The sequence below is a fragment of the Esox lucius genome, chromosome 6 (assembly GCF_011004845.1).
Source record: "Esox lucius isolate fEsoLuc1 chromosome 6, fEsoLuc1.pri, whole genome shotgun sequence".
NCBI classification, from domain to species: Eukaryota; Metazoa; Chordata; class Actinopteri; order Esociformes; family Esocidae; genus Esox; species Esox lucius.
The window spans coordinates 15,861,622-15,886,157 of NC_047574.1; the positions used below are offsets into that span (position 1 = coordinate 15,861,622).

The 24,536-nt window shown below is 42.3% G+C and overlaps 1 protein-coding gene across 36 annotated transcripts in view; it reads left to right on the forward strand.

The window, feature by feature from the left end:
- ank3a (ankyrin 3a) overlaps window positions 1-24,536 on the forward strand; it is a 127,636-nt gene that overhangs the window by 60,439 nt on the left and 42,661 nt on the right. For 27 of the 36 annotated variants that reach the window (XM_034292720.1, XM_034292737.1, XM_034292738.1 and 24 more), the window contains exons 2-17: window positions 96-197; window positions 424-522; window positions 1,615-1,713; window positions 4,093-4,191; window positions 7,552-7,737; window positions 8,282-8,305; window positions 12,222-12,320; window positions 12,913-13,011; window positions 14,856-14,954; window positions 15,335-15,532; window positions 16,359-16,457; window positions 17,074-17,172; window positions 17,267-17,365; window positions 17,488-17,685; window positions 19,099-19,197; window positions 20,331-20,429. In XM_034292720.1, coding sequence (XP_034148611.1) covers window positions 96-197; window positions 424-522; window positions 1,615-1,713; window positions 4,093-4,191; window positions 7,552-7,737; window positions 8,282-8,305; window positions 12,222-12,320; window positions 12,913-13,011; window positions 14,856-14,954; window positions 15,335-15,532; window positions 16,359-16,457; window positions 17,074-17,172; window positions 17,267-17,365; window positions 17,488-17,685; window positions 19,099-19,197; window positions 20,331-20,429 — 1,797 coding nt within the window. Of the gene's footprint in view, window positions 1-95; window positions 198-423; window positions 523-1,614; window positions 1,714-4,092; window positions 4,192-7,551; window positions 7,738-8,281; window positions 8,306-12,221; window positions 12,321-12,912; window positions 13,012-14,855; window positions 14,955-15,334; window positions 15,533-16,136; window positions 16,221-16,358; window positions 16,458-17,073; window positions 17,173-17,266; window positions 17,366-17,487; window positions 17,686-19,098; window positions 19,198-20,330; window positions 20,430-24,536 lie in introns of those variants that run through there. The other 9 variants (XM_034292714.1, XM_034292724.1, XM_034292730.1 and 6 more) reach the window with 4 other exon arrangements.

Consider the following 24,536-nt stretch of genomic DNA (forward strand, 5'->3'; position numbering starts at 1 on the left):
GGGGTGTGAGGGGTGTAGGTATCCAATGCATGTACAGCATGTGGCATGTATTTGACCTATTTTATTTTCTCTCCTCTCTCTTTCTGCTCCTTCAGTCGGACAGCAATGCCAGTTACCTGCGAGCAGCGCGGGCTGGGAACCTGGAGAAAGCTCTGGACTACCTGAAGTCCGGGGTGGAAATCAACATCTGCAACCAGGTGGCTTGCTCCTCTAAACTATTTGCATCAGTCATTCTATAACATTAACATTTCTGTCATTTTCGGTAGCAGACGAGAGTGTGTGTAAAACCCCTCTGAGTGGAACTAAAAGGCATAAAACTTGTGACACCATGTGGGAATAAGCTCACACCGTGTGGCCCATCTTTCCTTCAGAGAATCTAGGCTGGGAGCCACATATTGAAATATGTTGTTTCATTTATTTTAGAATGGGTTGAATGCTCTTCATCTGGCCTCTAAAGAGGGTCATGTGGAGGTCGTGGCTGAGCTGTTGAAGCTAGGAGCCAATGTGGACGCCGCAACCAAGGTGAGTCAACCCGGCATTAATCACTGGTGTGTTGCTGTCAGCCAGTGCTGTATCGTAGATTTACATGTAGCAATGGTGCTTTAGTGAACTACAGGATCAGAGTGAAACCAGAACAATCCTTTTTGGCTCTAACAGCTGATTTTGAGAGGGCTTAGTTTGGAGGTTTGCAGAGGCCCCAGGTTCCATGCTGCGTCGGTACTTGAAGACCCTGACAACCATTAATGTTCTGCGCTCCCTCTCTTCTAGTGGAAGACGAGACTACTTATATTTAAAGACTTAGCACTATGAAAAATGAAACATCAACTTCAACCTACTCCAAGCCAAACTCTGCAGTTTCTCAGATTAAACTATAGCCACAGGTCAAAGTTGCATGGAGGCACAGTTTATTTGGCTCAGCTGTATGACCATGATATCTGTATGTACCCTCCTGTTAGTCTAGTTTTCAATGTGGTAACCAAGACAGATTTCTTCACCTCATTACACCTCAACCTGGAGTGAAGAAATACATCCTTTAGGTAAACACAGTAGCAACTGTAGTCACAATGCAAATGAGGAAGAATCAGCAGGTGAAACCAGCAGAATTAGGACAAACTAATTCATTGGCTGAATTACATAAGCAGAAAGAGCTGAGAGCTGGGAGCTCCCTCGCCAAAACCGTTGTGTTTAGCAGCTGTTGTGTATATCTATAGGTCACACAGTGACGTCCCCAGGTTCAGCACTGTGCTGAACACTGTGTGAGTTATGTTGTTATTGTACATCAGAGGCTCCATTACAAGGGTGCTCTGGGTCAGTCCACCACTCAGAACCTGCTTGTGGTTTATTTAAAGCCACACTGTTTCATTTACAGTGGTGGAACGAGGGAAGCCTGTTTACGTGTGGGACGTCGGGCATCGGAAGTGACACATTGTTGGCAGCCAGGGCCAGTGAAAGGCCAAATCTAGAATCCGAGTAGTATAAAGGCACAGCTGAGGTTTGGCACGGTGGCACTGGGGGTGCGGGGAGTGAGAGTTGCATCCAGGGAGTACAAACGGACACTGGGACAGGTGGGAGAGGGATTAAGTGACATGCCTCTCGTTCCTCTCTCTAATCCAGAAAGGAAACACCGCTCTTCACATAGCTGCCTTGGCCGGCCAAACGGAAGTGGTGAAAGAGCTGGTGACCAATGGAGCCAATGTCAACGCACAATCTCAGGTGGGATATCCATAACACCCATACAGTACATAACCCAGAAAACACTACTATGAAAACATTCTGATGACAAGGACTCATCTGGCCTTCCCTGGTGTGGGACAATTTAGAAATGGGTTGTCCAGGCATTTCACATCTGAGACAGGGGGAGATGTGTACTTCAACAGCAATAGACTACACACTAAAAGTCAATGTGTCTGGAATCACATTTGGGTAATCCTGCACAATCTTTCCGGGCCAAACACCTCTGAAAAAAAGAACGTTGAGGATCCCCTGTTTAAAGGATCAACTGGAAAACCTTATGTGAGCGAGGTTAAAAAATACATACACATTCATAGGAAGTATTTAATTTGGGGGTGGTAGTCTATCAGGAGGCGTAGCTTTAGGATTTTTGGCAACATGTTAGCATTAATTCATTTCATTCTCGTTGATCATGTTAAGTTTCTAACCTACAAAGAAAACATTGAAATGATATGCATACAGTGGAGAGAACAAGTATTTGATACACTGCCGATTTTGCAGGTTTTCCTACTTACAAAGCATATAGCATAGATACACTTCAACTGTGAACGGAATCTAAAACAAAAATCCAGAAAATCACATTGTATGATTTTTAAGTAATTTTAAGTATTTGATACATCAGAAAAGCAGAACTTACTATTTGGTACAGAAACCTTTGTTTGCAATTACAGAGATCATACGTTTCCTGTAGTTCTTGACCAGGTTTGCACACGCTGCAGCAGGGATTTTGGCCCACTCCTCCATACAGACCCTCTCCAGATCCTTCAGGTTTCGGGGCTGTCGCTGGGCAATACAGACTTTCAGCTCCCTCCAAAGATTTTCTATTGGGTTCAGGTCTGGACACTGGTTAGGCCATTCCAGGACCTTGAGATGCTTCTTACGGAGCCACTCCTTAGTTGCCCTGGCTGTGTGTTTTGGGTCGTTTTCATGCTGGAAGACTAAGCCACGACCCATCTTCAATGCTCTTACTGAGGGAAGGAGGTTGTTGGCCAAGATCTGGCGATACATGGCCCCATCCATCCTCCCCTCAATGCAGTCGTCCTCTCCCCTTTACAGAAAAGCATCCCCAAAGAATGATGTTTCCACCTCCATGCTTCACGGTTGGGATGGTGTTCTTGGGGTTGTACTCATCCTTCTTCTTCCTCCAAACACGGCGAGTGGAGTTTAGACCAAAAGGCTCTATTTTTGTCTCATCAGACCACATGACCTTCTCCCATTCCTCCTCTCGATCATCCAGATGGTCATTGGCAAACTTCAGATGGGCCTGGACATGCGCTGGTTTGAGCAAGGGGACTGTGCGTGCGCTGCAGGATTTTAATCCATGACGGCGTAGTGTCTTACTAAAGATTTTCTTTGAGACTGTGGTCCCAGCTCTCTTCAGGTCATTGACCAGGTCCTGCCATGTAGTTCTGGCTGATCCCACACCTTCCTCATGATCATTGATGCCCCACGAGGTGAGATCTTACATGGAGCCCCAGACCGAGGGAGATTGACCGTCACCTTGAACTTCTTCCATTTTCTAATAATTGCGCCAACAGTTGTTGCCTTCTGACCAAGCTGTTTGCCTATTTTCCTGTAGCCCATCCCAGCCTTGTGCAGGTCTACAATTTTATCCCTGATGTCCTTACACAGCTCTCTGTTCTTGGCCATTGTGGAGCGGTTGGAGTCTGTTTGATTGAGTGTGTGGACAGGTGTCTTTTATACAGGTAACAAGTTCAAACAGGTGCAATTAATACAGGTAATGAGTGGAGAACAGGAGGGCTTCTTATAGAAAAACTTACAGGTCTATGAGAGCTGGAATTCTTACTGGATGTTAGGTGATCAAATACTTATGTCATGCAATAAAATGCAAATGAATTATTTAAAAATCATACAATGTGATTTTCTGGATTTTGGTTTTAGATTCAGTCTCTCACAGTTAAAGTGTACCTATGATAAAAATTACAGACCTCTACATGCTTTTTAAGTAGGATAACCTGCAAAATCGACAGTGTATCAAATACTTGTTCTCCCCACTGTATATTTGTGTATTGTGGACCTCCTGAATGGCGCAATGGTTTTAATTTTTTTATTAAATTATTAAATATAATATTATGGCCATATTTTTTTTATGTGCGACTTTCCTGTTCCTTTCCGAAACAACAAAAAATGTCAGTTAATAAAAATGTTGTTTTAACTTATTCATATTATGTTGAATTTAAATATTCAAGGTAGGGTATATAGCTATTATCGGAATCTAGCCGCCCGGATATACTGTGATATGATTTACAGTATGTCTTAGTATGAATTATGTAAGCTTCTGTATAATTTATGGTCGTTTGCTGCTACCGTAATAAGTTTCTCATATCCCACCCGCCACAGAATGGCTTCACCCCACTGTACATGGCTGCCCAAGAAAATCACCTGGAGGTGGTCCGCTTCCTCCTGGAAAACAACTCCAGCCAGAGTATGGCCACCGAGGTAGGGTTCCCCTCTTTCCCTGTCTCCTTCATCCTCTCCCCTGTCTTTTTCGCCTTTCTCTGTAAATCCCTACCCCCTTATCTATCTGTTTCTACCTCCCTTTCCTCCCTCCTTTCCGCTCCCCTTCTCTTTCATCCATGGTGAATAAAATGACCTTGAGAAGGCAAGAGATAAGGTCCTTCATCCGCTTGATTTAGACTGAGAGCTGCCTGCTCCTGGAGCTAGGAACTGCTGCCTCTAATGAAAAGCAACCAGTAAAACCTGTGAAAGGGAGGGAAAAAAACCCAGCGGGGGCCCGGTCCACTGGTCAACAATGTGGATAAAAACTCTCCTTGAGGAGCGAATGCGCCACACACACTCAAACACACCATGTGAATTATGTATGACATGAGGAGAGACGTGGAAGAGAAATGCTCCGTGCTCTGTTATGTAACAGTATCCTGCTCCCTGGAGTCAGATGTACTGGAGATAGTGTCAAATGGAAAGTATGTTTTTGATGTTTGACAAAGTGCAATAGGTTTTGGTTTGTAGGTGTGGTCACATTTAAAAAAAAAGACTTGGTGGATATGGTGTCATCTGTTCTTCCCAACACTGGTCCAAAGGATTGGAAAGTATTCTGACTTTTTCACTTTCTCCAAATGCTGTGTTTTTTTCGCCACATTTTTCTGTGTTTTGCCATCAATCTACACACAATATCCTATACTGACAAAATAATCTTTCTAGAAATCGGTGCTAATTTATTTTAAAAGAAAAACTGAAATATCTCATGTTCATCATGAAGTCATTTCACCTTATGCCATGAAACTCAAATTGAACTCAGATGGATCCGTTGTCCTTTGATCATCTTTGAGATGTCGCTGGAACTTGTTTGGAGTCCACCTGTGGCAAATCCAATTGATTAGTCATGATTTAGAAAGGCACACACATCTAAATAAGGTTGAACACTTCAAACTGCATATGAGAGAAAAAAAAGAGGGCCAAAGACCTCTCCGTGGACTTCAGAGATTGTGTCGAATCATAGACCCTGTAAAGGCTATAAAAACACTGCTAACATATCGAACCTTGCCAGAAGGACAGTAGGCTCTATCATTGTGAAGTGGAAGATATTTGGAACCACCTTGAATTTTCCTTCTGGTTGTCTGGCTAAACCTAATAACAAGGCAAGAATTAATTAGTTAGTTAAGCTTTGTTATCCCCCATGGGGCAATTTTGTTTACAGCCAGCAGACACATACAACGTACCATCAACACAAAACAATAAAATGGCCTTGGTCAGGGAAGTGATCAGGAATCCAAAGGCCACTCTACTAGAGCTTCAGTGTTTTTCTGGAGAGATGAGATAACCTGCCAGAAGAACAACCATTTATGGTAGAGTAGCTAAACAGAAGCCACTTCTACGTAAAAGGCATATGACATGCAACGTGGAGTTAGCTAGACAGCACTTAAAGGACCCATAGAGCATGAATTTATTTTTTTTGATCTGATGAGAGAAAATAAAACTAGTAGGCCTGAATGCCAAGTGTCTGGCTTAAAAACAAGATACCACTCATCACCTGACTAATACCTTACCTATGGCGAAGCATGGTGATGGGAGCATCATGCTATGGCTATGCTTCTCAGTGAGAGGGACTGGGAGACAGGAGAGGATGCACAGAAGAAAGAGTTCAAGACCTTAGACTGGATTGAAGTTTAAACCTCCCAAAGCACACAGCCCAAAGACAACGGTGGAGTGGCAAGTCTGTGAATGTCCTTGAGTGTCCTTGAATGTCCTTGAGAGGCCCAGCCAAAGGAATGTTACCCCTTTGAGCACCTGTGGGGAGACCAGAAGTTTGCATTTCAATATCATTCCTGATCCAATCTGATAGAGTTTGAGAGGATCTGCAAGGTGAGAAACTGCCCAAATCCAGGTGGGCCAAGCTAGTAGAGGCATACCCAAGACAATACAAAGCTGTGATCGCTGTCAAAGGCGCTTCGACAAAGTACTGGATCAAGATGCTGAATACTCATGTACATTCGATATTCACGTTTTCATTTTTCATTAATTGTCACACAAGAAAAAAATATGAATGTATGTTCCAACATGACGTCCACAACACAAGAAAATGTGAAGAAAGTGCTGGGGTCTGAATAATTTCCAAAGGCACTGTACATCAACAGCTGCCACATTTGTCCTCAAGGACACAGGGTATTCAAGCCTGAGCTCATTTTGCAGCTCATTTCACTTTTCTGGGCCATACAAATTTATGGCTATTTTACCTTATTCATATGCTACTTTTGGTGTATAGTATATTGTGTTAGTAAAGTCAATTAACAGACAATTGGGTAAAGCTGTATGATAAAATAAATTAGTAATCATTAGATGATATGATCAGTGTTAAGTAATCCACATTCTGTGGCGATAAATGTACTGTTTAAAAGTCATTTCAAATCCCAAAGTAGTACAATTCAAGTGAAATGCAAATCGTATGATGAATCTAGCACATGGCTAGCAGAAAGGAATCAGACGGATGTATTGATCAGTGTAGCTGAAGCATACACTCATTATTAATGCTCATGGAACAGATCAGAAAGTTTACCTCAACATGTTGATAAAGTTTGTTTTGTTAACATAACATTTCATAATGTAATTTGCGGGAATACAATTGCAACAATTATCTTTGGTTGCCAATATGGTTGGGATAAGGCCTTTGGTTGCTAGACAATTCAAGAAGTTTATTTGAAGAATAGTAAAACAGAAGACTGCATATAAGTAGGTGTTTACATTAAGTTCTCAGAAGCCTTTCTATGGTAGGTGTTTGGTTTAGCTGACTGATGCATGGTACGACAATTTTAAAACAAAACCCCAAGTGCTGCACCCTTGAACTAAAGGTTAGCAACACAAACAAATGCACACTTAACAAAAATGTAAAAGCAGCATGTAACAATTTCACAATTTCTAGGTTCGTCACTCACTCTGATGGGCATGCGTCGTCCATATTTTCTCGCGCGCCACTCACTCCAACACAACGTCCTTCCTTGTGAGCCAACAACTCCGCCCACCTTTTCAGATTCTGCCCGTACCCGGCGCAAGGTCTGTGCACGGTACCGAGTAGACCCCCCCCCAGCTTACACAACACGGCCTGGATTGTGAAAGATCAATATAGCATTGATAATTTCAGGTCGTTCAGGATATTTTTTTCTCATGTAATCAAGAAAAGAAGAGCATTCCACCTTCTCCATGCACCACCACACAAATTGCCCTTGGTCTTGTGACACCTTTCTTTTAGTGACAGTCAGACACACTGTTGACATGTGTGAGGTTTTGTCCACTCCCACCCTGTTGCACCACCTACCCTGAGTTTCACACGTCCCTCTCTGACAGGACGGGTTCACCCCCCTGGCGGTGGCGCTGCAGCAGGGCCACGACCAGGTGGTGTGTCTGCTCCTGGAGAACGACACCAAGGGCAAGGTCCGCCTGCCCGCCCTGCACATCGCCGCCCGCAAGGACGATACCAAGGCTGCCGCCTTACTGCTCCAGAACGACCACAATGCCGATGTGGAGTCCAAGGTGATGACCGCACTAGATCTGTCAAATCACCTCCCCCTCTCTCCCTCTCTCTCTTTCTCCCTCTTTCTCTGTCTCTCTCTTTGCTTTTCTCTTCTGTCTCTCTGGCTCTTTCCCATGTCAGTATGCTTATACATTTTTAAATGTGTTTATTTCTCATTAATTTAGTTGTTTTATTATGTTTTTTTTTTTTACATTCAGGGGGTGTTTAGGTGCATATGTAGTAATGTGTTACATAATATTTTCAGTATGACATACAATAGAGAGAGGAGAGAAAGAATGCAGAGAGATATAAAGAGATATGGCTGATGCTTCGCTGTGAGCTAATATCCTGCCAAATTTTTTTTAACCACAACTGACAGTTTGGTTTGTATAGTAACTTTGCAACTTAATCAACGCAACCGTTTTTGTACGGAGTTGAACCTCTCTGGCCGTCCAGAGACCTACTCAAGTAATTCCACCTGTAAGCTGTCCTAACTGTGTGGTAGTGTGCCCACTAACAACCCGTTCTCTCCTCTCTTGGCTGGCCTTGTGCCCTCTCCCCTAGATGATGGTGAATAGAACAACAGAGGTATACCTGTGCAATGTACAGTACTTACTCTATCCATCGCAGCCCCCCCCCCCCCCCCCCACCACAAAAAACTGAAAACAACCCCTCTGTATCATACACTGGTGTTGCTGCAGCCCAATATCTCCCCTTTCTTATTTAATTTTTTTTGTCTTTTCCCCATTTTGCTTCATTCATGTAGTGTATCTCCTATTACCGGTAGACAGACATAGAGCTGTGATAATGAAGCATGTTTAACTAATACTGATGTGGACTGTGGATATCTGCAGCTGGAGGCAAAGAGGGTTCCAAAGATTCAATTGCTTCCGAAGTATCCATGGATACCGTGGTTTCCTTGGGCCCCGATGGTCTCCATGGGTTTCAAGGTTTTAAAGGATTTCCTTGAATAGAGTACATTTTCAATTAACTTTGGTTTAACTTTGTGTGTGAAAACATACTTTTATCAGGAACACGTGTTCAACTTCACAAAATACATATTTTCACATTTCAATGCTTTCAGGGAATTTTGGTCTTTAGTCAGATGATAATAATAATTCCAGATATTGTCAGCAGTGAATTATTCAAGATTGAGCATTTTAAATATTAAGAAAAAGTGTCAAATAGTGCTTTCAAAAGATCAGTGTTGACAGGAACGTGGTTAAATAGAAACGACACATAGTCGCCTCCAAATGATTGGGAGCCTTGATCAAGATAAAGAACTTAGGTAATGAGGTACAGAATAATTCATTTTCCTAAACATGGAAAATATACTACATAAATGATTCAACACCTCCAGTTAAATGTAATTCTCCAAAAAATTTCAAGACCATTGGCATTCCTCTTTTCAACCCCCCCCCCCCCCCCCCCCCCAATTGCAATGATAATGGCACTGATCTTTACAAAAAAATGTGAATGTAATTGTCTAAGATTAGGTTCAAGGGTTTCAGTGTTGATGTGAAAAATTAAGCTTCTTCAAATGTATTTTATAAAGTCATTTTTACATCAGCAGTTGTCACAAAGTGTTTCTACAAAACACACAGACTGAAACCCCAAACAGCAAGCAACAGTGGCTAGTAAGACTTGCATTTTTGGGGGATGAAGGTGAAGGTAGCATATTATTTTAGTTTTGGAGACCTGGTGGACCTAAGATTCCGCCATCCTCCAGAAATACTCTAACTATGATCCAAGCAGATTTATCCCAGTTCCTTAAGAGTGAAAAAGATTGTCTCATTTTATTTGTGTGGTCTCTTACCCTTTCCATATTGATAGATACAAAGTAGTTTGGCGTGTATCACTTCATATTTATACTCCAGTTGTGGAGAACCACTTAAAAGTTCTTAATGACAGATTCATTTTAATGTGTATAAATTAGTTATTGCTTTGCTGCAGAATGAGACACATTTTACAATACCTTTGAAATGAGCCATAAACATTTAACACTTTCATTTAATGGGGCAAAATGTAAAAAAAAATCTTGTAATTTATGAAAATATTCATAATAGAGTACATCTGCAATAATAGTGGAATTACAGGGTTTCATAACATTTGTAAACAAAAGCCCTTCCTAAATGCAGAATTTATATTGGTCAACAGAAGGTGCACCAGCTTGGTGCCTTCTGTTGTAAATGGAAAAGCAGGCACTCTAGGTCTCTTCTGTTGGCGTCAATAAAGCAAAAGATCATCTCCTCAAACGTGCAATGGATGCAAGCAAAATCTCTGTCACTTCCGCATCTTCTACCCAGTTCACTCAATATCTGTTAAGGTAGAAAACAAGCACTAGAAAGATGTCCCATCTAAATCACTTTTTCAAATGTTTTAAATATCCAAAAATATAATTTTAATCCAAAAATATCCCAAAAAAGCAATTTTTCCAAAACAGCTGTTTCTGTAATTTAGCTAGCTTCCACAAGGAGGAAACAGATTAAGGATATACCCTTCACTTCTAGAAAATTCTAATTCCACCCAAAATTTCTAATCCTAAAGCCGACAAAGGGAAAAATGATGTCGTTCTGCCCTTGAACAAGGCACTTAACCCAAATTTCTCCCAGGTTGTTGCTGTAAATATGAATCTTTTCTTAGCATAGAATAATGGTAAAAAAATATGTATATATATCTGGAAAAGATTTATCGAATTTGTTGAAAGGGTGTTTTTTTTAATCTACTGTATATATATATTTTTCTGTTTTTACATTTTAAAATGCATTATTGGTCCACAAAGTCCACTTAAGGGATGTAAAGTGTACTCTATTCGTGGAACAACATGCCTTAATATAGTTAATAATGAACAATATTATTGCACAATAGCTAAAAAGAAGTGTTTCCTTTTTCATCAGACATTTGAATTAAAATCAAGCCTATTGACTGAAATCGTATGAGTCGTAATTTCTATAAAAGCTTGAGGCAAAACTGGAAAAGTGTCTCTTTCCATTCATTTCTTCCATATGAGATTTTAAGATCCACTTCAAACAAGGTTTGTGCTTCATATAGGCTTACACCACCTCACCGTTTTGATAACATGATAAATATATTTATTTTTCAACCAATACTTGCTAAATATAAGCAAATATATTTTTCTGTAGAGCTAACTGAAGCAAATATGTTAACAAAGGTTGCCTTGTTCTGACATTTAAACGGTTCAAAACCCCATGATAGGGTAAGTCTAAACAAAACACTGACCTTATTTGAAGTAACAAAATTCCATCTGGGAAAAATGAATGGTCAAATGCAAAAAGAACCACTATCACGTTTTACCGGCAGGTTTCATGGGGATTATGATGTGTCGACTATTTCAGTCTATTGGGGATATGAAGTAACCCCACCTCCCAGCAGAATAGGCATAGTCTACTCTACTTAATTTATCTGACTGCATTTTGGACTGAACCTCCCTAACCCCAGCCCCTTATGCTTTGCATGGGACGTTAGTTAACACTGTTACTGCTGTTTCCAGAGCAAAAAAAAGAAGGATCCAACCCCACCAATGATGGTAGCCGAGGTGCTCTGAGAATGGCTGTTTGGTTGGCTTGGCTGATGCAGCTTTTGTCTTTACTTGGCTTTTTGATGTAGATATTTCAGTCCCAACCCCACATAGTTGGATTAACTCCTTGTAATGTGTTACAAACATAATGGAACCATATGTGTGGCATGGTGAATGTCAGAGATGATGACATATTATGAATGAAGAAGTTTCAAACTTTAGATGTAAGATGTATGACTTTGTAGAAACAAAATTGTTTATAATTCACACAACTTTAGTGTTTTATATGTAGGAAGCTTAGGTGACCACCTGCTCTGTACTGGATTACCGGCTAATTAAAACAGGAATCTTTATGATTGGACAGCTTCATCAGAGATTCTCTCCCTGATTGGCTAGCTTTAGCTGAGATGTGCCCTTTCTCAAATCTTCCTCTTGCTTGGACAGCTGTCCCCCTCTAAGCCATGGTTTCATTGAGCAATAACCTCTGAATGAAACAGGTTACATTCACATATAAAAATGTGAATGTAGAGTCCATTTCTGTTGTTGTGACACAGCTAGGCCCCCTTGGGGTCACCAGGCTGCTGTTGTTGAAATCCTACTATACCATATAATACAGTCTGTAAGTGGGGACTTAATATTCCTCTAACCTTATGTTGTGATAGTTCATGTGTTATGATCTGGTGTTGGAATGGTGACATTATAATTAAAGTTTATGATCACTTGCAATGGTATGCCACATAAATGTCAACATACCATTCGCTCTCCAGGCTGCAGGAACTCTGTTTTGGTTTGAGAAACAAAGACCATCTCTGCCGCAGTGAGAAAAAGTAACGAGTGATGTGTTTGTGTACAGTCGTAGCCTGCATTCTTACACGAGATCAATGTGAGTAAAAACAATCCCTTGGTTGTCTCTGACTTTTGTTGTGTTTCGGGTGTTTGTATGCTCTCCTCCTCCTCCTTCCTCAGAGTGGCTTCACTCCTCTCCACATCGCCGCTCACTATGGCAATATCAACGTGGCCACGCTTCTGCTGAACCGAGGTGCCGCTGTGGACTTCATGGCGAGGGTAAAGCTGCTCTGCCCTCTGCTGGACAGGAGGCGCTATTAGCTTCACACTGCTCCTCTCAGGCATAGACATGCAACACATCCCACTGCCTGTACTCATATCATCCAGTGATACTGTAGAGTTGCAGTTACAACAATGAACACATAACAACAAGAGAATCAACAGAACAGAACCACTCTTAAATTCCATTAAGTCATTATCACAATAGAAGACTGTATTCATATTCTTACATTCAAATGTTCTTTTGGGGAAGAATAAGAAGTGTTCATCTCAAATGTAGTAAAGTTCAAAACGTTTATACTGAATAAACAAAAAACCTGAACTCACAAGCATGTACCTCTAACATTTAATAGCTGCTGTTTTGACAGCAATGGTCACAAGAAATTGACACATTTCAGCAATAGCCTTCTTCAGTGTTTCTGACGCCAAAACTCCTCGGATTTTTGTGCCACCAAACTAACATATATTAAATTGCAAATATTTCCTTTATTCACTTTGGTTTACTCATACAACAGTGTATTTCCATAAGGACAATACCTAAATCATGTACAGTGACTCACTCCTACTGTATCTCCTCTCTGTGTTCTAACAGAATGACATCACACCTCTCCATGTGGCATCTAAAAGAGGAAACAGTAACATGGTCAAATTGTTGTTGGACAGAGGCTCCAAAATAGACGCCAAGACCAAGGTGAGTCCCTTCACAGAATAAAATGGAAGCTAAATATACAGTATCTCAGAAAAGTGAGTACACCCTCAAATTATTTTTTTTTTTGAGTATATCTGTTCATGTGATAACACTGAAGAAATTACACTTTTCTACAATGTAAAGTAGTGAGTGTACAACTTGTATAACAGTGTAAATTTGCTGTCCCCGCAAAATAAAACAACACACAGCCATTCATGTCTAAACCGCTGGCAACAAAAGTGAAAATGACCAAAATGGGCCCAAAGTGTCAATATTTTGTGTGGCCACCATCCTTATCCAGCACTGCCTTAACCCTCTTGGGCATGGAGTTCACCAGAGCTTCACAGGTTGCCACTGGAGTCCTCTTCCACTCCTCCATGACGACATCACAGAGCTGGTGGATGTTAGAGACCTTGTGCTCCTCCACCTTCTATTTGAGGATGCCTCACAGATGCTCAATAGGGTTTAGGTCTGGAGACATGCTTGGCCAGTCCATCACCTTTCCCCTCAGCTTCTTTAGCAAGGCAGTGGTCATCTTTGAGGTGTATTTGGGGTCGTTATCATGTTGGAATACTGCCCTGCAGCCCAGTCTCCAAAGGGAGGAGATCATGCTCTGCTTCAGTATGTCACAGTACATGTTGGCATTCATGGTTCCCTCAAAGAACTGTAGCTCCCCAGTTCCGGCAGCACTCATGCAGCCCCAGACAATGACACTCCCACCACCATGCTTGACTGTAGGCAAGACACACTTCCTCACCTGGTTGCCACAATAAAAACTTGACACCATCTGAATCAAATAAGTTTATCTTGGTCTCATCAGACCACAGGACTTGGTTCCAGTAATCCATGTCCTTAGTCTGCTTGACTAACTGTTTGCAGGCTTTCTTGTGCATCATCTATAGAAGAGGCTTCCTTCTGGGACGACAGCCATGCACACCAATTTGATGCAGTGTGTGGCGTATGGTCTGTGCACTGACAGGCTGACCCCCCACCCCTTCAACCTTTGCAGCAATGCTGGCAGCACTCATACGTCTATTTCCCAAAGACAACCTCTGGATATGATGCTGATCACATGTACTCAACTTCTTTGGTCGACCATGGCGAGGCCTGTTCTGAGTGGAACCTGTCCTGTTAAACCGCTGTATGGTCTTGGCCACTGTGCTGCAGCTCAGTTTCAGGGTCTTGGCAATCTTCTTATAGCCTAGGCTATCTTTATGTAGGTACAACAATTTTTTTTTCAGATCCCCAGAGAGTTATTTGCCATGAGGTGCCATGTTGAACTTCCAGTGACCAGTATGAGGGGGTGGGAGAGCAATAACACCAAATGTAACCCACCTGCTACCCATTCACACCTGAAACCCTGTAACACTAATGAGTCACATGACACTGGGGAGGGAAAATGGCTAATTGGGCCCAATTTGTAAATTTTCACTTAGGGGTGTACCAGCGGTTTAGACATTAATGGCTGTGTGTTGAGTTATTTTGAGGGGACAGAAAATTGACACTGTTATACAAGCTGTACACTCACTACTTTACATTGTAGCAAAGTGTCATTTCTTCAGTGTTGTCACATGAAAATAAATAATCAAATTTTTACAAAAATGTGAGGGGTGTACTCACTTTTGTGAGATACTGTATATTTGTGATTGTAGAGGTGCTGTCCATATGCCCAAAATAATTATTTTATGTGGGAACGTGAGGCATAATAGCAAATGCCAATCATGCAAGTGCTTTTAACCTTTTTTTATTACAGAATTTATGCACCTACTTAACTTTTATGAAGAGGTATTTTAGCATAATGAGATACTCCCACTATGTGGTCCTATTGACAATGCTGTTGTATGTAGGATGGACTGACGCCTCTTCACTGTGGCGCAAGGAGCGGTCATGAACAAGTTGTTGAGATGCTGCTGGATCGTGGAGCTCCCATTCTGTCCAAGACCAAGGTAACCCCTGCTCCTATCTTATACTTTCTTATATGAATCATAAAACTTGCATCTATCAACACAATTGTAAACCAAATGTCCATCCAGGTCATGTTTGCAGAACACTGATTTGAGGATACCTTTGCAAATGTGGCCTATTGTGACCGTTACCTCCTGAGTTGTGAAGAAGTCTAAGTCCACTGTAATGCGTCTCTGCAACCGCGGTTTGAGCGATTGCTGCACCCAGCATCATTTGCGACCGGGAGTCCCTTAAACGCCTTGCATATTGGCCCAGCACCCTCTGAATTGGACATCACCAAAGATTTATCAGCATGATTGAATTAACATTACAACGGCTACCAAGCAGTGATTTGACGTCATGTTTGTTTGTGGGTTTTCAGAACGGGCTGTCGCCACTCCACATGGCAACTCAAGGGGACCACATCAACTGTGTCCAGCTCCTCCTGCAGAATGATGTCCCAGTCGATGATGTCACCAATGACTACCTTACTGCACTACACGTTGCCGCACACTGTGGACACTACAAAGTTGCCAAGCTTATAGTGGACAAGAAGGCCAACCCCAATGCTAAAGCACTGGTGAGAAAGTGGGCTGGCAGGCTGGGAAGAAGAGGGGAAAGATTGTCAGAGTGAATCAATGTCAAGATCCCAAAAAATGTACTGGCCAGTTACGGGATGCTTTTTTCTGTCCTTCAGCTGACAAAAATGCTGGCAGTTCTTGACGTGGAAAATCTATAGAATAACAAAATATACAGAATGAAGATGGGGAGTAACACAGAGAAAAGGAAGGAGAATGTTTTGACTTTGTTGCATTTGGGCACCTTTCCCTCTCGCCCCCTGGGTGGGGTTGATAACTGTCTTCGTCTTCAGCCAGGCTCACTTCCTGCCAGTACAGTAACTTCCCCTTTCCATACTGATAAATTAAATCTGAGCTGTAACATAGCATGTCCATCTCTAAGTACAGTCCTAAGGTACCCACAACTACACAGGGAGATATAGAGATAGTCCAGTCAAAAAGCTAAGGTGTGTTAATCTGCAGAGCTACATTTCTGGGTAAAGTATGTGTTGTTTGTATAAGCGTGTTTGTGTCTGTCTGAGTGTGTTTTGAGAGAAAACACCAACTTGGCACACATCACGTATCAAGTATGTTGTCATGCTTTGTGGGGACTGAATGTGTGGGTGTGGTGGTTTTGTGGTGTGCTAGCAAAGCGAAACTGGCTGGACAATTCTAACACAATTGTGGAATTATACTCAACCAAGGTTTCAGGTATTCAAAATGTTTACAATGTTTACACAACTGCAAAAGAAAACAGGCTAAAAGGCAATGTGAAAAGTTTATAGGTATGGGCCAAAATTGTGGAGTGGTTTCTATTTATAGACAGTTTTTGTTGTTTTCTGTTTCTAGAACGGCTTCACCCCGCTTCACATCGCCTGCAAGAAGAACCGCATCAAAGTGATGGAGCTGTTACTGAAACACGGAGCATCGATCCAGGCTGTGACCGAGGTACTCTAGGGCAGCGGGCTTCCAGCTTTTTCCGTTTCAGGGACCGTCAAATAACATCCAAAAGCTCTTGAGGACAATCTTTCCCAGAGTCGTGAAATTATTCTTTCCAGTAAAATTTGAATAAATAAACCAGTGAATGGTTATTGGGACCATGTTTTTTAAAGTTATGTAAAATTACTTATTATATCAACAATGCTTATTACTAAAAAGGGAAGGTATGGAAGTATTTGCTCTAGGTTATAGGGTCTGGGTCCAGCTGGGCCTGGGGGTGACACCAGAGTGATGGGGTAGGAGGTAAAATGGGATTAGTAACTTCAAGGATCATCAAGTACAACTGAACAAAACTCCACACACAAGTGTGTGTCTCCCTTACTCTAAACCAGGGGTGTCCAAACAGTTCCACAGAGGGCCGAGTGTCTGCGGGTTTTTGGTTTTTCCTATAAATTGGTTCCCAGTTCAGACCTAAACAACCAGGTGAGGGTAGAAACTAACCAATTAGTGACCTAATTAGTCAATCAAGTACAAAAAAACCTGCAGACACTCGGTCCTCCGCAGAACCGTTTGGACAACTAAACACATGAAATGTATTGTGACTATCATTCTGACTTTCTTGCAGTCTGGACTCACACCCATTCATGTGGCAGCGTTCATGGGACATGAGAACATTGTCAACTCTCTGACACATCATGGAGCATCGCCCAACACCACCAATGTGGTGCGTTTTAACCTCTCCAGCAGTTCACCACCAAACAATTAGTCCCAGTAGAGTAGAGCATGTCGGGTCTGAGCGGGTGTGTTGTGTCTTCCAGAGGGGAGAGACGGCTCTGCACATGGCGGCCCGGGCGGGTCAGGCTGACGTGGTGCGCTACCTGCTGCAGAACGGAGCTAAGGTGGACACCAAAGCCAAGGTGAGCAGGGGTCAGAGTTCAGGGGTCAGCGTGTCCTTCTCAAACAACAAGGTCTCATGAAACATGTGGCGCGGGTTCAATGCCGTGCCGGACTAACAGTAACAATGCTTGCGTGCCTTCAGGATGACCAGACAGCGCTGCACATCTCCAGCCGGCTGGGGAAAGTCGACATCGTCCAGCAGCTGCTGCATCGAGGGGCCTCCGCCAATTCTGCCACCACATCAGGCTACACCCCTCTACACCTCGCAGCCCGCGAGGGCCACGAGGACGTAGCCGCCACGCTGCTGGACCAGGGTGCCTCGCTGTCAGCCTCCACGAAGGTCGGCGCGATTCGGTTGCCGCCGAATGGTTTCTGTTTATCATCAGCAGTTGAGACTGGTCGGTTGTAGAGAGTTGATGCTCAGCAGGGTCGGACTCATGAACATTACTGCCATTGGTAGGGGAACAATTGTCCTTTGAAGCCACTGTTCCTCACTACAGATATCTTTTGGTGGGGACGGCTTCCGCAAGCCATTGAGCGGCAATCTTCTTGAAGGTCAAAGACGAATGTGTTACTAGACAGTTGGGAATTGGTTAACGTGTGGACTTGCGTCTGTGCAGGGATGTAGGTGCATGTGCATGGATAATGAGGGATTGCATATGTTGCCATGGGCGGTCCTTGAAGGTGAAACCTTGTCAGAGAGGTAGATTAATGAAGGGTAAACCCCACTCTGCCGCCGCCCCCCGTCCCCTCTCCCTCTATCGCTGTTTCCCTCTCCCACTTCTCCCTCCCTCTCTTGTTCTCTCTCCAAAACACTCTCTACATCTGAAGGGCAGTGTCTTAGACAGCTGTCCAGAGGGGTGACGTCAAGTTCTAGGGGGACCGGTTGATTGGCTGCTTTGCTACTGCACAGTACAGTGACTGCATAGTCAAAACGAGTCATTTTGTTCCATTAGGCAAACTGGTTATATATAACAAGAAAAACATAACGATTTATTTTGGTACTAGTATATTGAATCTCTTTGGAGATATTTGAAAATACAGAATGAAAATTAGGTCATAATGGAACAAAATCATATGACCCGAGTATTGAGCGTGAATGACATCATGACAAATTAGGCCAAACTTAGCCTTTTGTTTGAAATGAGTTCCACATTCCTCTGGAAAATATGACCTAATGTCTTAAAATACCCTCCCTAACACAGAGGGACTATGCCAAGATTAACATAATTACATCACATTATATGCTAACCTTTTAAAAATGAAGAATGTAATATGAAAACTGTGAAACCCTGTGACATATTTTTTACAACACCCTGAGCAAGACAAACACTGTAAGCACCCATTCTACCTACTCTCAAATTTTCAAAAGGCAATGAAACTAAAGTAAATTCAAGCTTAAGTAAATACCTACCTCAGTGATATTCAAATCAGGCCCTCAAAGTTAGTTGAGGGCCTGATTCAAATCAGGCCCTCAAATGCACCCACGTGGTGTCCCAGTACTAAAAAAGTCCCTGGTTAGGGTGAGGCAAAGAAACTATTGAGTGGAATTGGCTTTGAGGGCCAGATTTGAATAGCACTGCCCTACTGTATCGGTGTTTCATTGCTGTTATAACATTTCTGAACACTGCATATCTTAAATGTCTCCCATCACCCCTTTAAAACAGATGTGCAGTCAGTTAGGTTGCCACAGCAGGTCTCTTCTCCCTGGCTTTCTCGTTTTTGACGATGTGTCTCCTGATGTCTTCTACAGAAAGGTTTCAGTCCTCTTCATGTAGCAGCCAAGTATGGGAAGATTGAAGTGGCCAGCCTGCTTCTCCAGAAGAGAGCAGCTCCGGATGCAGCTGGAAAGGTAGGAATTGAGAGAACAACTCTAGCAATACAATGACAAACCCTCAGCCATATTATTCCTCCTAGTTCTCTGAGACCGTTTGTAAAGTTTGAGATTAATATCATTCATTCTAAAAGATGTGGAGACATTAGAGCTCCACTCTCCACTTCCTCTGTTGAAATATGTCACCCTGTACCCCATTGGCATCCTAACCTGGGTCCACCTCGTTTCTCTGAAAGGGAACAGAACCCTTCTGAAGGCAGACAGACCCTAGACTCGGAAATAATTACTTCTCCCAAGACAGCAAACAGATGCTTGTCCTCAACTAAAACATTCTGAGCATAGTTATTTTTTTCATTTGATGACATGCACTCATTCACCCTCTTCTGAGAAACACATGTGGATGAACAGACACATGCGCTTGCATTAACACATACATACAAACACACAAACACACACACACACACAAGGAGCATACTTGTACATCTCATGTGTCAGATCCTTGTTTGTGTGTCCATCCATCTGAGAGTGCTTAACATAATAACAAGCAGGTACAGTACTGAAAACAGAGACTTTTTAAACTTGTTTGTGGTTTTACAGTGCTTGATTGTGTCATGCTAAAACAAATCCCATCACCCATAATGGGGTATCCACATCGTAGCTAAGTGCAGGCTCTCAAGGACACACTAACATAATTGAGTATTCGACTGTATCTCACTGCATGTATCTTTTTTCAATGGTATAATTTAAGGCCTGGGGAAGTCCCACTGCTTTGTTGAATACTTTTTTTAGCTTTTGTTGAGGAAAGAGAACCGAGGATGAGGCAAAGTGCATTTGGCCAGATCCAAGCCCATGCTTACTCTGGCATACTTGTGTGCCCGGGTTAGCAGCTTGTGCCGATAGATCACCTTGGGCCACAAAGAACATTAAGTTAATATGTTCTGCATTTTGCTAGCTGTGTTGGCTGCATTCAGGTGTGCGGGCTCAGTGGCGTCACGCTCAAACACGCCGCCATCTGAGTGGATTTAATCGGCACAATAGCTGTTCCTACTGTTCTGTTTTTGCTCTGGCTTTCCTCCCTCCTGGTGCTTTGGTGTTTAGGCTCCTTCTAACGTGGTGTGTCGTGCGTGTGTGTCTGGATGTGTGTGTTTTAGAGTGGGCTAACTCCACTGCATGTCGCGGCTCACTACGATAATCAGCGAGTGGCTCTACTGCTTCTGGATCAGGGAGCATCTCCCCACGCTGCTGCCAAGGTACTTGACTCAAACAAATACACACCATTTTAGGCATAATATTACTGTATTAGTTTGGCTCTATTCATCTGATTCAAGCACGCATATAGCTGTGGCCAAACTCCAAAGACATCTAGTAGTTCAAAGGGTTCAGTTCAGTAAAAGGTACTGTAGCTACAGTGCATCTTGATACAAATGGATTGGTTTTACCAATGGTGATAACTGGATAGAATTGTGAGCTTCCATTGCTGTCTTCAAAGACAAACTATGGGTGATGAATCGAGGAACATTTAACTTTCTATAACAGTAATAAGCACATAGTGTTGATAAGCACAATTAAAGGGTTTATTAGGGTCACTTGTATTAATATCTTGGTAAACAATCCGGACTGATATGGGCCAGCACTGCTCAATATATCTGACTGCCTTTGATGCTTGCAATCACATTGAAGTCAGCACACAGGTTCAAAAACCACATCATGCCACAATCCCCAAAAATATAACACACTGCATATCAGTCTAAAAAAATTACAATGCCATTTCTAGGGTTCAGGGGCTCCACAGAACCAGTAAGAGCTTCCCAACTTGTGAAACTTCCCAACTTTTCATCCTGGGCAAAAATGTGATTAATGGCTGAGATACAAGACAGAAACCTCTGCTCACTTAGAACATGGACATTAGTCCCATTGAGCTTGCCAAAAAGCACCTGGATGATCCTCAAAATGTCTTGAACAATGTTCTGGGACAGATTAGTCAAAAGCTGTACTTATTCTGACGACGTGACTCCCCGTTATTTCTGGTGAAAACCAAACATTGCATTCCAAATTAAGAACCTCAAACCAGTGGTCAAGCTTGGTGGTGGCAGTGTCATGGTTTTGAGGGTGCTTTGCTACATCAGTGCAGCTAGCTAACATGGATGTTTTTTTTGCAGATGTTTTTTAGCATAATGGTTTTTACACAACTGCCAAAAACATGAATGCTTCATTTAGGCTAGCAAAAAAAAGACTAGCACGCTAACTACCCAAGTTAGCTACCCAGTTAGTGTGTTGAACCACAAAACAGTCGGACATAGCTCTAAATGTGTCAGACTGGATCATGCCTAGTGACTTCGTCACCTTTGGATTGGCTCGCTGTCTTATAGGCCCAGTTGTAGTGTTGGCTCTCCACATACATCCAATAAAGCTGTCTTGGATGAAGAAACCTGGAAGCCTTGCAAAATCAATTTCTCTCCTTTCTTTTTCCTTCCATAAATCCTGTGTTAATATGCTACAGTCAGTGTCTCTTCTCTACTTTCAGTGTGTATGTGTTTTGGGCACATGACATGAAACAGTCCATGTGTTTCGTAGCTGGCTTTCCCACTGGCTTTAGTTACTGCCTAAAGACAGGAACACAGACAGATATATAGGCAGGCACAGAGATGGAATAACTTGGAAAATACAGTAGGGAGAACAAGTATTTGATACACTGCCGATTTTGCAGGTTTTCCTACTTACAAAGCATGTAGAGGTCTGTAATTTTTATCATAGGTACACTTCAACTGTGAGAGACGGAATCTAAAACAAAAATCCAGAAAATCACATTGTATGATATTTTTTTTATAATTAATTTGCATTTTATTGCATGACATAAGTATTTGATCACCTACCAACCAGTAAGAATTCCGGCTCTCACAGACCTGTTAGGTTTTCTTTAAGAAGCCCTCCTGTTCTCCACTCATTACCTGTATTAACTGCACCTGTTTGAACTTGTTACCTGTATAAAAGACACCTGTCTACACACTCAATCAAACAGACTCCAACCTCTACACAATGGCCATGACCAGTTGGCTGCGTAAGGACATCAGGGATAAAATTGGAGACCTGCACAAGGCTGGGATGGGCTACAGGAAAATAGGCAAACAGCTTGGTGAGAAGGCAACAACTGTTGGCGCAATTTTTAGAAAATGGAAGAAGTTCAAGATGACGGTCAGTCTCCCTCAGTCTGGGGCTCCATGTAAGATCTCACCTCGTGGGGCATCAATGATCATGAAGAAGGTGAGGGATCAACCCAGAACTACACGGCAGGACCTGGTCAATGACCTGAAGAGAGCTGGGACCGCAGTCTCAAAGAAAACCATTAGTAACACATTACACCGTCATGGATTAAAATCCTGCAGCCCACGCAAGGTTCCCCTGCTCAAGCCAGCGCATGTCCAGGCCCGTCTGAAGTTTGCCAATGATAAAAAAAAAAATAGAGCTTTTTGGTCTAAACTCCACTCGCCGTGTTTGGAGGAAGAAGAAGGATGAGTACAACCCCAAGAACACCATCCCAACCGTGAAGCATGGAGGTGGGAACATCATTCTTTGGGGATGCTTTTCTGCAAAGGGGACAGGACGACTGCACCATATTGAGGGTAGGATGGATTGGGCCATGTATCGCAAGATATTGGCCAACAACCTCCTTCCCTCAGTAAGAGCATTGAAGATGGGTCGTGGCTGGGTCTTCCAGCATGACAACGACCCGAAACACACAGCCAGGGCAACTAAGGAGTGGCTCCGTAAGAAGCATCTCAAGGTCCTGGAGTGACCTAGCCAGTCTCCAGACCTGAACCCAATAGAAAATCTTTGGAGGGAGCTGAAAGTCCGTATTGCCCAGCAACAGCCCCGAAACCTGAAGGATCTGGAGAAGGTCTGTATGGAGGAGTGGGCCAAAATCCCTGCTGCAGTTTGTGCAAACCTGGTCAAGAACTACAGGAAACGTATGATCTCTGTAATTGAAAACAAAGGTTTCTTTACCAAATATTAAGTTCTGCTTTTCTGATGTATCTAATAATTATGTCATGCAATAAAATGCAAATTAATTACTTAAAAATCATACAATGTGATTTTCTGGATTTTTGTTTTAGATTCTGTCACTCACAGTTGAAGTGTACTGATGATATAAATTACAGACTACATGCTTTGTAAGGTGGAAAACCTGCAAAATCTGCAATGTATCAAATACTTGTTCTCCCCACTGTATTTTCTTATCTTCAAAAACAGTTGTAGAGTAAGTAGGCACATTTTATTTAATTAATTTTTACCAACTGATACCGTATGCTTGTTATCTTGTTGTGATCTGAAATTAGAATGCCCTGAATGCCTCTGAAACTAGAATGCCCTGCTCTGAGTTGATATATACTGTATTATGTTTTGCAGTCGTAGTACTGTAGGTGTCAACAGTTTGTCTTGCCTTTTTACATCTGCCCACTGCATCTACTCAGGGTCTTAGCTCTGTGATACACCCCTCAATGGCCTGCACCCCTGGGACTTTCCCTGTAGTGTTATACAAGAGGACCTCCTCGGTCCTCTTCTGCAAAACCTTTGGGGAATGTTTTATCACATACTCTCCTTTTGCTTGCCTGGGCCGATGGTTGTTTAGTAGTGTTAGTCTAATTACATGATGGTAAAACATGCTGTTTCCGTTAAGTCTGATAAGACTATTTGAATCAGGAATGGCTGACTGGAAGCCCAACGACTGCATACTTTACCCAACAGGAATATATATCCGTTGCTGTAGATCTGGCTTTTCTCTGAACTACACTCTCTATTTAGACATACTTTATTCTCTTGTGTGGATCACTTGTTTATTCTAGTCTCCTTCCTTTACTTTTGTTACTCTCTTTAATCCTTTTACAATAATAACATGTTGTTTGTTATCAAGTAGTAGCTGCCTCACATGTCATTTAAAATGCTTGTGGACTTTTAAACAAGATAACTTTGAATGGAAAATGCCCCGAACACCCCACGGCAGAAAGATCAGAATTTCATGAAACGTTTAACTTGATAAATCTTCTCAATGCCCCACGGCAGTAAGAGTAGAATTGCAGCAAACTTTCATTATGACTGCAACAGTGTGTCTCATGAAAAAACATATATTGCAGGAAATTAACTCCAAAATATTCATGATTTCCTTTGCTCTCATGGGACATTTTTTAAATGTTTTCTTTGCAATGTAGAAGGGGCTGTCCAACTAAATGTTTCCCAGCCCTCATTAAAGTTGCCCATCTGATTTAAAGGATTTCAGTAAAGATTAACCAAGGCCTTAACGTTCTACTTCGCAGAGAGTATGATATATTTACAGTGTAATCCCTCTGTCTGGAACCCTGATG